Source organism: Rhinatrema bivittatum, chromosome 3 (assembly GCF_901001135.1).
Source record: "Rhinatrema bivittatum chromosome 3, aRhiBiv1.1, whole genome shotgun sequence".
NCBI lineage: Eukaryota > Metazoa > Chordata > Amphibia > Gymnophiona > Rhinatrematidae > Rhinatrema > Rhinatrema bivittatum.
The window spans coordinates 516,397,441-516,411,471 of NC_042617.1; the positions used below are offsets into that span (position 1 = coordinate 516,397,441).

General features: G+C 44.6%; 1 protein-coding gene across 1 annotated transcript in view; it reads left to right on the top strand.

Moving 5' to 3' along the window:
- The window catches only part of LOC115088194 (L-gulonolactone oxidase-like), a 350,872-nt gene that overhangs the window by 89,293 nt on the left and 247,548 nt on the right, over nucleotides 1-14,031 (top strand). Inside the window, exon 4 of the mRNA XM_029596219.1 lies at nucleotides 4,796-4,890. Within this exon, the coding sequence (XP_029452079.1) occupies nucleotides 4,796-4,890 (95 nt within the window). The remainder of the gene's footprint in view (nucleotides 1-4,795; nucleotides 4,891-14,031) is intronic.

Genomic DNA, 14,031 nt, shown 5'->3' on the forward strand with positions numbered 1-14,031 from the left:
AATATCTTTGGTCTGCACATCATTAACTTTAATCTTATTCTTCATACATCCTGAGCATGAGCCAGACATAAAGCCTAGCACACATCACATAGGGCCCATTCACGGTCTTTGGTAGCAACTGTAAGGTTTCAGTGCTGCTAATGGACCACGGATCTTGGATATATTTGTGTGTACAACTTCTGATTTGTGCGTAGCTATGAACTGCACACACAAATTTCCCGAAACCAAAATGTGGGTTCTCTTTGGTTCATTCTGTTTGGAACAAAAAAGAAAATTGGCTTTTTCATTACAGAAAGTTTGTTAGTTTCAAAATATGACTAAGAGGTAACCAGAAAGTGCGGGAAACTTCAGAACATCTTGAGACATTTTGTGTAATGTTTCACGTGGGCCTAATTCTGCTGCAATTTTCATCTACAGCTCTGTCGCTGAGAATCACATCAGTTACACTCTTAACAAGTTAGAAACCCCATATTAATTTTCCCTTAAAGAAGCCTTATAAAATGTTTGTAATATTTTTTATTGTTATTGCATTAGATATTCTCTCTTTAGCTTCTGAAGTGGCTAGTTACACACCTTGAAGGAACTGATTTTCTTTTGTGCACCTGCAAATGATTAAAGGTACTTAAACCCTCCAAGTATTGAAGTCGCAGGCCTTGTACAGTGCTGGGTAGGGGTGTGCATTCGGATTGACCGCATTAGTAAAACGCAACTCATATTTTTTTTTTACTTAAAAAATTGATTCGACATAAACAATCGGATTTCCCACATATCGAACATAGATATGTTCGATATGTGGGAAATCGCAATTGTTGAGCCAAAATAAAAATATAAACCCCCTCACCCTCCTTAATCCCCCCCCCCCCGACTTACCACAACTCCCTGGTGATGGAGCGAGGAGTGAGGACGCCATTTCTGCAATCCTTGGCGAGAAGTATGTGACGTCGGCGGCACGTCGAGTGACGCCGGCGTCACGTGATTCCCGGCTCGTTCGCGCCGGACGGCTCGTTCGGCCCAAAAAGAACTTTTGGCCAGCTTGGGGGGGTCAGGAGGCCCCCCCAAGCTGGCCAAAAGTTCTTTTTGGGCCGAACGAGCCGTCCGGCGCGAACGAGCCGGGAATCACGTGACGCCGACATCACGTGATTCCCGGCAAGTTCGCGCCGGACGGCTCGTTCGGCCCAAAAAGAACTTTTGGCCAGCTTGGGGGGGGCCTCCCCCCAAGCTGGCCAAAAGTTCTTTTTGGCCAGCCGGGAATCACGTGACGTCGCGTCTGAGTGACGCGGCGCCACGTGATTCCCGGCGTCACGTGATTCCCGGCTCGTTCGCGCCGGACGGCTCGTTCGGCCCAAAAAGAACTTTTGGCCAGCTTGGGGGGGTCAGGAGGCCCCCCCAAGCTGGCCAAAAGTTCTTTTTGGGCCGAACGAGCCGTCCGGCGCGAATGAGCCGGGAATCACGTGACGCCGCGTCACTCGATGTGCCACCGACGTCACATGCTTCTCGCCAAGGATTGCAGAAATGACGTCCTCACTCCTCGCTCGATCACCAGGGAGTTGTGGTAAGTCTGGGGGGGGGATTAAGGAGGGTGAGGGGGTTTAAATTTTTTTTTTGCACATATGTACATATACCCAACTCATTGGATTTTTTTTATGTCCATATTGGCCGCAAGTGGGACCCCCTTTCGGACATAAAAAATATGAACATAAAATTTTGCTCTGCACATCCCTAGTGCTGGGATTATGGCACTGAAAAAGCTTTGCTGGCTTCTGCAAGTAGTTTAGAGAGTTAACTAATAGTTCACTACAGGTCATTGATTTTGGCACTGGTTTCACAATAGTATTCCCCATAGTCTAGGTATCTATTAACAATACATACCAAGGTAAAATACATATATTTATTTATTTATGTATTTATTTAGGCATTTTATATACTGTCATTCCAAAAGAAGATCGCAATGGTTTACAGAATTAGCATTCATATTTATGGTTAGCGATCATGTGCTTTGTGTTAGCATTTACCTTTCTAATTCAACATCACAGCGTATACAAATTTTTTAATAGTTATGCATTTTCAAGGATACCATAGAGGTTCCTATCTAATTTAGTTGCTATTAATACATTCTAGGTCTACATAACAGTGAAAACAGATTCTAATCCTACTAGTAATACCTATTAGGGATGAGCAGAGGGACCGCATACGTTGCATTCAATATTTGTATTCATGGGGGAGCAGATATGTTGCATTCAGCAAGGGGGGCCCCCGATACGTTCATGCGTTCATTCTTATTCATTTCCCGGCTAAAATTTAATTAACTACAACCCCCTACCCTCCTGACCCCCCAAGACTTACCAAAACTCCCTGGTGGTCCAGGGAGGGGTCCGGGAGCCATCTCCTGCACTCACGCCGTCGGCTGCCAGTATTCAAAATGGCGCCGATAGCCTTTGAACTTACTATGTCACAGGGGTTACCAGTGCCATTGGTCGGCCCCTGTCACATGGTAGGAGCAATGGACAGCTGGTGCCATCTTGTGCTCCTACCATGTGACAGGGGCTGACCAATGGTACCGGTAGCCCCTGTGACATAGTAAAGGCAAAGGCTATCGATGCCATTTTGTTTACTGGCAGCCGATGGCCCGAGTGCAGAAGATCACTCCCGGACCCCTGCTGGACCACCAGGGATTTTTGGCAAGTCTTGGGGGACCCTCCTGACCCCCACAAGGCTTGCCAAAAGTCCCTGGTGGTCCAGCAGGGGTCCGGGAGCAATCTTCTGCACTCGGGCCATCGGCTGCCAGTATTCAAAATGATGCCAATAGCCTTTGCCCTTACTATGTCACAGGGGCGGCCCGAGTGCAGGAGGTCACTCCCGGACCCCTGCTGGACCACCAGGGACTTTTGGCAAGCCTTGTGGGGGTCAGGATGGTCCCTCAAGACTTGCCAAAAGTTCCTGGTGGTCCAGCAGGGGTCTGGGAGCGATCTTCTGCACTCGGGCCGTTGGCTGCCAGTAATCAAAATGGCGCCGATAGCCTTTGCCCTTACTATGTCACAGGGGCTACCGGTGCCATTGGTCAGCCCCTGTCACATGGTAGGAGCACAAGATGGCGCCAGCCGTCCATTGATCCTACCATGTGACAGGGGCCGACCAATGGCACGGTAGCCCCTGTAACATAGGAAGGTCAAAGGCTATCGGTGCCATTTTTAATACCGGCAGCCGACGGCTTGAGTGCAGGAGATGGCTCCTGGACCCCCCGCTGGACCACCAGGGAGTTTTGGTAAGTCGTGGGGGAGGGGTCAGGAGGGTGGGGGGGTTTGTTTAAATTTGCTCCTTTAGACGGCCAAATAATTCAGTGAAGATTCATTGTATTCGTGGGGAATCACAATACATTTCACTTCCCCACGAATACAACAAATATGGCCCTATACGTTGCAGATTACCAATACATTGCAAACGAATGCACACCCCTAATACCTATCTGTCATTCATTATATAATGTGTGTTCAAACAGAACATATAGGAAGCCCAAAAGTGTTGCTTCCTGATTAATAGCCCAGCTATGTATGTTTAGCTCTAGACTCTTATGGATTAATATACTGATTCTAGAGGTATATTGTATACTGTGCTCTGTTGGAAGTATAGTTTGATTTTGAAATGCAGCACATTGTAAGTATGAAATTTCTGTTCCAGAAATCCATGTAGAGTGACTTTGGTTACAGTGTTGCTCTGGTGACTGATTAAAGTTACTTTGCACACCTTCAGGATTTGGAGGTTTGGAGCCTCTCCGACATCTGGATCATACGCTATCTGCTTAATTTGTTGGTTACCGTACAACTACCAAATACCGAAAATAGGATTTGAAGTTCAAGACGAGTTTCATCCTGAACTGATTGTTTTTAGACAGCAGAATAGTCTCTGCTGAATTATGCCAACTAATTGTCTGATGAAACCAGTTTAGTAGTAGTAGTAATGTGTATTGCATTGTACAGTTAAATTAACAGAAATATAAACAGTAGTATAGGACAGAGATTTTTCTAAGCCTAATGTAGTTCTTTCCAATTATCTTGGAGTTCTATCATTCCCCAAAGCATTGTTTGAATAGGTTGTTTAAAAATGTGTACTATTTTTTTCAGACTCACTCTATGTTTTTGTTTGTTTGATCAGTAAAATTAAATGATGACAAGATAAAAAAGAAACTGAGGAACTGCAAATGGAAATATGATCATATAGCTGACTCTTTACTATGGTTGAATGTGTTTCAAGTTCTTTGAGCAGAAAATTGAAGAAGGACAATAAATACTGCCCTTTACCTTATGGGGGGGGGGAGGGAGGGGACAGTTGCCCCATAAATATTTCAAATGAACAAGATCCAGCATTTCTATTATTCAAAGATGCAATTAGTGCATGGTGGTGGAAGCACTAGGCAGACTAGGAGACAGCCTAGGGTGCCAGAAGTGGTCAGGGTGGCAGAGTTTGAGAAAAGGGCGGTGTTCTTGGTTGAAGTGGAGGATCAGTGCGACCCGGCAGAGTAGGAGAGATTGCAAAATCGTCCATTTATTCAGTTGCAGTGCTTGGGGGTGAGATGGATTTATATATATGGAGAGAGAGAGAGAGAGAGAGTGTGTGTGTCATGTGACCACCGCCTAGGGTGCTGTGGACCCTTCCACCGGCACTGAATTAGTGTACACATAAAGGGATTTTCTTTCTGCCTCCCATTCCAACATATACTGGGGCTTGCCATCCTGTTTTACCAGAGTGATAGTTTAGTACCGGAACTACTTTCCTCTTTGTATGGTTTTATTTCTTCTAGGTGGATAAAGAGAAGAAGCAAGTGACAGTAGAAGCAGGAATTCTCATAGTTGATTTGAATGAAGAGCTGACAAAGTGTGGCCTGGCGCTCTCTAAGTAAGTCCATCCGCTCCTCCTATCTTTGGTTGACTTTCTTTTGCTTTGCTCTGTTAACGTACCTTAGTGCTCGTCTGTTTTCATCAGGATTAAAAGACATCCATCTTGCTCCTGAAATGTTTCCCAACAAAAAGATAAACATTTTTGAAACAGCTCTTTTCATGCGCAACATAAAAATCATGACATCATTGAAGAAAGCTAATTACAAGTTCAGATGAATACCTATAAATAAAACTCCCATTTACCCTTCCCCAGATGTTCATGAAATTAATGTAGAGCATGTGAAAGAAACATTAAAACATTTGAAATACATTTTGGGTGGACTTTTATTTTAAGAGGTCAATGGAAAAGAAACAAAGCTACACAATGCCCTTGCTTGCCACTTCCCCTGTGCCCCCCACCCCAGACCACGCTAACCCCTTCCATGGGGGTTTCTTATGAAAGAAAGAGGCAGGAGTGATCCAAAGTCATTCCTGTCCTGCCAGCTCTGGGTCAGAACTGGCGCTGGTGCCATTGTGATACACAACCATACAACAAAATGGCACTAACCTCAGCACCCTGAGGCTGGCATCATTTTTGTTTTATGGTCATAGGCTAGATGGCCCTAAAGCAAAATTGGTGCTGGTTCCATTTTCGACCTGGAGCCAAAGGGCAGAAGGTACCGCGGATTGCTCCTGCTCCGTTTTTCATCAGACACCCCCCCCCCCCTGCAAAAGCAGTAAATGTGGGCTAGTGAGGAGGGAATGGGAACTCATCTTTTGTTTTATTTTGGGTTTTTATAATTTAATTCAAGGCTTATTTTGGTTCAGCAAACAAAACAAAACAAAATAATGTGATGGCATGGCCCATGTCCCCCTGTGTGACAATGGGATAGATCAGTAATTGCTTGAGTTTTTTCCTAAGCGCAGGAACAGAGTGAGATCCTCCTGGACGCGGTTGAGCATGGATCCGTAAGCCTGTGTAAAGAAACCAGAAATTGTTAAGCAGTACTCTCCTTGCGCAGTGAATCCTGTTCCAGAAGTTCAGGCTGCGGCAAGGAACAAAGGGAAACAGGGTGCCCTCAATCTGAAGTCCAAATACTCTCAGCCTTAATGAGGGATGTGCAGGACAAACAAATGTTGTTTCATTTAATTTTTTTTTCTTTGGGCTTTAGTTTCTTTAATATTTATTATTGGTTAAATTACAATCTACTACAGGGGATGAGAGAGGAGAGGGTTTGCAATGAGGGTGATGGCGAGAGCTGAAAAGGCTGGTGAGAGGGGAAAATGCAGATTTATTTCTTGTTCTTTCTCTTTGTAGGGTTCATATATAATTAAGTTCGAAAGACAATCAATTCCTGATGTCTAACATGCTAAAATCGAGAGAGAATAACTTTCAAATAACTGCATGCGGCAGCATATACATGCATATATGGCCACACGTTCTTTTATCATAGTATTTTATAGGGGTTTGCAGAGGGACGCCATACGTTGCATTTAGGATTTGTATTCGTCAGGGGCAGATATGTTGCCTTTGGCAAGGGGCTCCCCCAATACGTTTATACATTAGTTCTTATTCGTTTCCCGGCTAAAAATAAATTAACTACAACGCCCCACCCTCCTGACCCCCCCCCCCCCTCAAGACTTACCAAAACTCCCTGGTGGTCCAGCAGGGGGTCCAGGAGCCATCTCCTGCACTCACACCCTCGGCTGCCGATATTCAAAATGGCACCGATAGCCTTTGACCTACTATGTCACAGGGGCTACCGGTGCCATTGGTCACCCCTGTCACATGGTAGGAGCAATGGATGGCCAGCACCATCTTGTGCACCTACCATGTGACAGGGGCTGACCAATGGCACCGGTAGCCCCTGTGACATAGTAAGGGCAAAGGATATCGACGCCATTTTGATTAAAGGCAGCCGACGGCCCGAGTGCAGGAGATCGCTCCCAGACCCCCGCTGGACCACAGGGACTTTTGGCAAGTCTTGGGGGACCCTCCTGACCCCCACAAGACTTGCCAAAAGTCCAGCAGCCATCCATTGTTCCTAACATGTGACAGGGGTTGACCAATGGCACCGGTAGCCCCTGTGACATAGTAGGTCAAAGGCTATCGGCGCCTTTTTGAAACCGGCAGCCGAGGGTGTGAGTGCAGGAGATGGCTCCCGGAGCCCCCACTGGACCACCAGGGAGTTTTGTTAAGTTTTGGGGGGGGGTCAGGAGGTTGAGGGGTTTGTTTAAATTGGCTCCTTTAGGCAGCTGAATAATTCGGCGAAGATTCGTTGTATTCGTGGGGAATCGCGATACATTTCACTTCCCCACGAATACAACGAATATGGCCCTATACGTTGTGGATTACCAATTCGTAGGGAACGAATGCACACCCCTAGTATTTTATAAGCCATGTGTATCATATACGTGCATAATATGAAACATGTATATTTTTACTCCACAACATATGTGCATATGTACGCTTGCACAAGAATATATGCAATGCATTGAAACCACATATATCAATGTATCAAATGCATGTACTTTTCCTATTTTAAAAATATATGCAAAAGTAAAGTAGGACTTATTCATGTAAATCCCAATATACATGCAAAAGTAGGCCAATTTTAAAACACTGGCACTTAAATGATTTCAACCAGTTTACTAATTAGCTCACCAGTTCAACCAGTGCTTCCCCAGGTCATTGAAACCTTCCTGGTTCTTCAGCCTGAACTCCCCCTCAATTTACCCCGACCTCCCACCCAGTCAGTACTACAGAATAAACTTGTTTACTATCACTCACTCTAGATAATTAGCAAGTGTAAAAATACATGAGTTGTAAAATGAACGCATGTTAAGTGCCTTTTAAAATAGCAAGTTACATGCCCCAGAATGCCCTAGATCATCCTTTTTTACACATTATCAGCCTTTTAAAATCCGGCCGATAATGTGTAAAAAAGGGCCTCTCCGAAGGGGCGGGCCAGAACAGCACCATTGAACGCTGATTCAATGACTCACATGCTGGCAGTCGGCCGGCACACGCAACTTACTTCAGTTCCAGCAGCGATGTAAGTTGCAAAACAAAACAAAAAATAGGATAGGAAGGGTTTAGGGGGTGGGGAGGAGAGGAGAGGAGAGGAGAGGGGAAGAGGGAGGGAGTTTAGGTAGGGGGGGTAGGGAAGTTCCCTCCCAGTCCGCTCGTTAATTGAAGCGGACTGGTAGGGAACGGAGGAAGGCCTGATTTCATCGCCATGCATAATTTGCAAAAAATCACCCCCCCCCCCCCTTGCATGTACTGCCTGTACGTGCACGCGGCCACCCAATTTTATAACATGCACACGCCAGCACATCCATGTTATAAAATCGTGCATCAATGTGCGTGCGCTGGGAACCGCGCGCACATGGATGCATGCGCATGCGTTTTAAAATCTACCCCTATATGCGCATGTGAACGTGAAAATATGTGAATATTTTTTACTTTTATAAAATGTGGAATATGCAAGTAGAGGCTACTTACTCATGTATATGCTAATTTTTACACATGTAACTTTTTAAATCTTCACCTCACAGTCCACTCTGCTTCCGTTCCCTAGCTAGACCTGGAGCTAGGGAGGTCGCTAACCAGACCTGTTGTCTTGGGGGCTCCCACTATCCTATTGTAGCCCCCCTCTACCCGTCCCTCGTGCAGTCCCTAAATATGACATGGACACTTCAAGTTATGGGTAAGCACATGGTCGCAGCTCTATTTGAATCCAATTTTCTCATTATACTCTACTGGGGTTCATCCAGGATTATAATTACATTTATTAAATCTGGATTTGTTAATTATTCAATTCCTTGCCATGGGAAGCACCTTCCCAGCCCACCAAGAGGGGAGGAGTGAACCCGACATCCCTTCGCTTTTGGAATGGGTGGTGTTAACTTTGCTGGTCAGGAGACTTCTTCCAGACGTGTGAGGTGTGATTGACCTGACCTCCTCCCTTTTCACTTCTGGCCTAGGTATAGGCCTCACTCCTGCCACAGACAACCAGCGTACAAATCTCACTGCCACTCTTTGTGACCTTCGGCAAGTCACTTTGCCTCAGGTACAAACTTAGATTATAAGCCCTGTGGGGCATAGGGAAATACCTAGAGTACCTGAATGAAAATCCACTTTGAAGTGACAAAAAAGTGAAATATAAAAATCAGCTAAATAAATATAGGCAAGTGGTGGCCAGACTTTCTGCCCAAAATTTAAAATGTTTGCGTCTTGTTCTCTGACCTTCTCTGCCATTAAAGTATATGAGTAGGCTGCCCTGGCCATGCATTATCATAAGTGAACTGTGACAACTTTCCTCTCTCCCTTTATCCTCCCTGCTCCATCTACCCCCACCATGATTTTCAGTTCCCCGATCTTGACGCAGCAGATGTGGAAAGGTGAGACATGCTAGTGGCAAGGAACAAAAAAAAGAGGCTGGGTCTAGGACCCCTGTCCATCTTTCACCTCACCACCAGCCCCGGCCGAGAACACCCTGCCTCCCCAGTGACCATTGGTCACCCTGGGCAGCCCAGCCCCACACCCCAACCTTGTGCATGATCTCACTGGGTGGAGGTCAAATACCTGGCCACCTCCCAGCCCAGGTAGCCCCTTCTGACTATATGGCTACCATCCAAGTTATGCCCATGGCTGCATGGCAGGGGCAGTGACTTAAAGGGCTGTGCCCTTCCAATGAATTATAAATTCATTTAAAAATGCTGTCTGACTATCCTTGGTATAGTTCAAAGTATTAGAGATCAATTCCGATAGCCATGTTTGCTATACATAAACATTTGTGGCATTGTAATGAGTGCTAATTACTGATCTTCTGAAATGGTATCTGGGGAAATAGCAATGATTCAAACTGTCACATGCTTGCTGACAGAAAGACACAGAGCAGTAACACAAATCAATGCTAGCAGAAACAGAAAGCAGAGTCATCAGGGCAGGAGCGGAGGCAACCCCAGTACAAATCCTTTTACTTACAGGAAAGGTTACAGAGCTAGAATTGCTGGCTAAGCTCTGCCTCAGTTATTCCCTGTCTCTTTTTGCAAGTAACTGGTAACGATGCTCAGTTCTGTGCTGTATTCTTCACGTTGTTATTGGACTGACATCTGGAACGAACTTAATACAAACAGTGACAAACATCTGTGACAAACTTTCGATAAAGTAGTTTGGCTGCCATGTCAGATTAGTGAAGAAACAGCGCAGTTAGACTGAGTTTAAATAGTATGGCGTCAGCTAGGTCTTAAGCTGCTTGATTGTGTTGAGGGGAAGAATGCCAGAGGTATTGAGTCAGTAAAACTTTGCAGTTGAAAGAGCCTATATTTGATAATGGGTGAGAAAACCTTATCAAGTCCTTCTGTGTATGTTGCAAAGTGTTTGATCATCCTAAATTCAAATGTTTTCCATCCTTATGCCCTTCTATATTTCCCACCAAGTACTACCTTAAGGGCATGCTGTTTCAGAAATCAAGGTCTGTATCACTATGGCACAATTAAAGCCGGAGCACCAATGGTAATGCAGGCCACAATCTGCAAATTAAGTTTTCCCATACTAACTGACTCACATTCATACTGCTGCTGGTTAGTGTGGGGGAAATCTCATACAATCCCTTTGGATTGAGTCTTTGGCCTGTTATCCCCTTACCCTAAACCCCAACTCCCAATCCCCACATACAATCAGACATCTGAGCAGGGGACACTCCCTCCCAATGAAACCCATCATGATTCTTCCTCCCAGACCTCCCAATGCCCTCCCAAACTCAGGATCCTGATTGCAACCTTCATTCTTGCAATACTCCCCCGATTGCTACTCCCTCTCACCATTGCTCCCACAAACTCATGAACCTTATTGCAGGCCATCTCTTATCCCTCCCAACGTTTCCTCCAAACTTGCAGCCTTTATCATACAGGCCAATACAGATGTGCTCGGCCAAGCGCATCATTTAGCCCGTTTGGCCGCGCGCTTTAGATGTGCCATTATTACCCCTTATACTGTAAGGGGTAATAGAGCGTGGAAAAAGGGCAGCCAACCCCCCCGAAACTAATAGCACTCATCACATGCAAATGCATGTTGACGAGCTTATTAGTTATTCCCCCAGAATACTGAAAGTTAAATGTTCGGCCAAGCCATACATTTTACTCTCAGAAATTAATGCCTGGCCACGGGCAGGCGTTAACTTCAAGCACCGGGAAAGCACCAGGAAAAGTGAACAGAAAAGCAGAAAAAACTGCTTTTCTGTACACCCTCCGACTTACTATCATAGCGATATTAAGTCAGAGGCACCAAAAATACAAAAAAAAAAAAAAAATCTGCCCGCTGGTCGGCAGGTTTGAAACGGACGCTCAATTTTGCCGGCGTCCATTTTCCGAACCCGTGGCTGTCAGTGGATTCGAAAAACGATGCCGGTAAAATTAATCATCGGTTGTTGGACCCACTGACAGTCGCCGCTTCCGCTAATAAGGAGGCGCTAGGGACGCACTCGTGTCCCTAGCATCTCCTTAAGAACATAAGAACATAAGAAATTGCCATGCTGGGTCAGACCAAGGGTCCATCAAGCCCAGCATCCTGTTTCCAACAGAGGCCAAACCAGACTACAAGAACCTGGCAATTACCCAAACACCAAGAAGATCCCGTGCTACTGATGCAATTAATAGCAGTGGCTATTCCGTAAGTAAACTTGATTAATAGCAGTTAATGGACTTTTCCTCCAAGAACTTATCCAAACCTTTTTTGAACCCAGCTACACTAACTGCACTAGTAACCTCATCCTCTGGCAACAAATTCCAGAGCTTTATTGTGCGTTGAGTGAAAAAGAATTTTCTGATTAGTCTTAAATGTGCTACTTGCTAACTTCATGGAATGCCCCCTAGTCCTTCTGTTATTGGGAATATGATTGCCCTGGATGACCAGCCCATGCAGGTAGTTGAGAACCTCGTCTAAGCATCTGCTGCACCTTTTAGCATCCAAATACAAAGTGCCTTCCAAGACTACAGTACATTCAGTAGGCAGGTTATCCCTACCCTCTGCAATCATTGCTATAGTGAATGCACACTCCTTATTAGTGTGCAGCCTAATTTGAATTCAAAATCACGCGCCCAGGAGAGGTGCCTGGGCGTGCGTTGGGAGAGTGGACGCTCAACTCGGAGCGCTGGCTCTCCCGCACGTTTTATTGCATCGGCCTGATTAGACTTTGCCTCTTCTCCCGCCTCCCGCTCCCTCCCCCCTTCAAAGCCTTCTACAGCAGCAATAATACACCTACAAGGGAAGAGAAATAGCCTAGTGGTTAGAGGAGTGGGCTATGAACCAGGAGACCAGCGTTCGAGTCCTGCTGTCGCTCCTTGTGACCTTGGGCAAGTCACTTTACCCTCCATTGCCTTAGCTACAAACTTAGCTTGTAAGCCCTCTGGGGATAAGGAAATACCTAGAGTACCTGCATGTAAACCGATGTGATATCTCAGATCAAATGTTGGTATATAAAAAAACAATTAAATAAATAAAAATACAAAAAGCATGCAGTAGAGGTGGTAATTAGGTAACTCCCATGTTAGCATCTATTAACATATGATTCACACCCTTAGACCTATTACTTCATCTATAGTTGAACATAATTATACTCACAATGAGTCAGGTGGTAGAGTATTAGTCCTCCTCTCCATACTATACAGGTTCTTAATTTCATTCAAAGGCTCAAGAAGCAAGTGTATGCCACCCATGACTCAGACTTTGCATTTGATCTTATCCAAAAAGTTCCATGAGTTGTAGTATCCATTATCTATATTTAGGGATGATGGTTTTTCTTTAAATAAAAGTGACAGATTGGTAGATGATGGTGTAGTTGGGGGTGGGAGGCCTGTGTCGACCCCCCCCCCCCTTCTTGTTTCTCCTTCCCCATGGCGTTTCTCTGCTATGAATGCCATAAACAGGTCTGGTTTTCAGAATAGCTAAACTAGGCAAATGTACCAGGTTCTTGGATGAAGAACATACAAATTATATCTCTGGAATATTCTAGAAACTCTGACAGCCAGGACTTGAGTTTACAATCACTGATCAAAGGCGGGGGGGGGGGGGGAAGGGTAGGAAGGAAAAAGAGAAAGAGAGAAATGTCACCAGCCATAGAAAGAGAGCCATGGTTTATCATATCAATAATTTGCCATGCGGTCATATATAAGAGAAAGTGGAGGCTATAGCAATAGTTTATCCACAAATCAAGAGGTTTATTATCTGGAGTAGCCTCTTTTTTTCTTTTTTCTCTCTCATCTCTGTTTGATAAGTTCTTTTAGGATGTGTCTCTATTGATTCAAATTAAATGTCCTCAAATTAACTACAACCTAACACGGTATCTAACGATCTATAGATGTACAAATAGATATTATTTAATGTGCGCTATATCATATATACTTGTATATGATTATCAGGGTAGGAGAGATGGAATGAGAGCAAATTAGAAAGAATGAAAGAAAGGAAAAAAGATATATTGGAGCCCTGTCATAGAGTGAAATATAGTAATATTTAAAATTTCCTAGCATGGCTTCAGTGCTGAGTTGTAAGAAGCATTTTCTCACTGTCTTTCGTGTTTTTAAAACAATGATGCAAATCTAAGCTCAGAGGGTTGAAGCAAATTCCTGACTGCTATGCCAGCATTGAGGAATCAAGGAAGATTTATGCTCAATGACAGCTGCTTTGTTTTACTTAGGAAAAAGGGATTTTGTAGGTCTCTTGTCACCATTTTGACAGGAGCCAGAAATCAAACTTGATAAATATCTGACCACTGATTGAGTTTCGATCCCTGTTAGCCTTTATACTGTCAGTTCAGTGGTAGGTAACTGTTTCATCTAGGCAGCAACCTTAGCTGAGAATCTCAAAGAGCGAGCATTTAAATTAAGCAAGGGGGGAGGACAACAATGTTTTCCCTCACAAACAAAAGCACTGCAGCATAAACCCTAAAAAGAGAGGTTTCACACACTCCAAATATACTCATTGAAAAAATAAGTGAAAAGGGTTGCAATTAATGTCCCTTCAAATTTTTGGAAAGACTGTATGCACACAAATGTTCTTTTTTGTGCAACATTTTATAAGCCAAAATCAAATTTGTGCTCCTAGGCGTTGGGAGTGGGCCTAGACATGTCGTCAGATTCACGATGGATAAGGTAA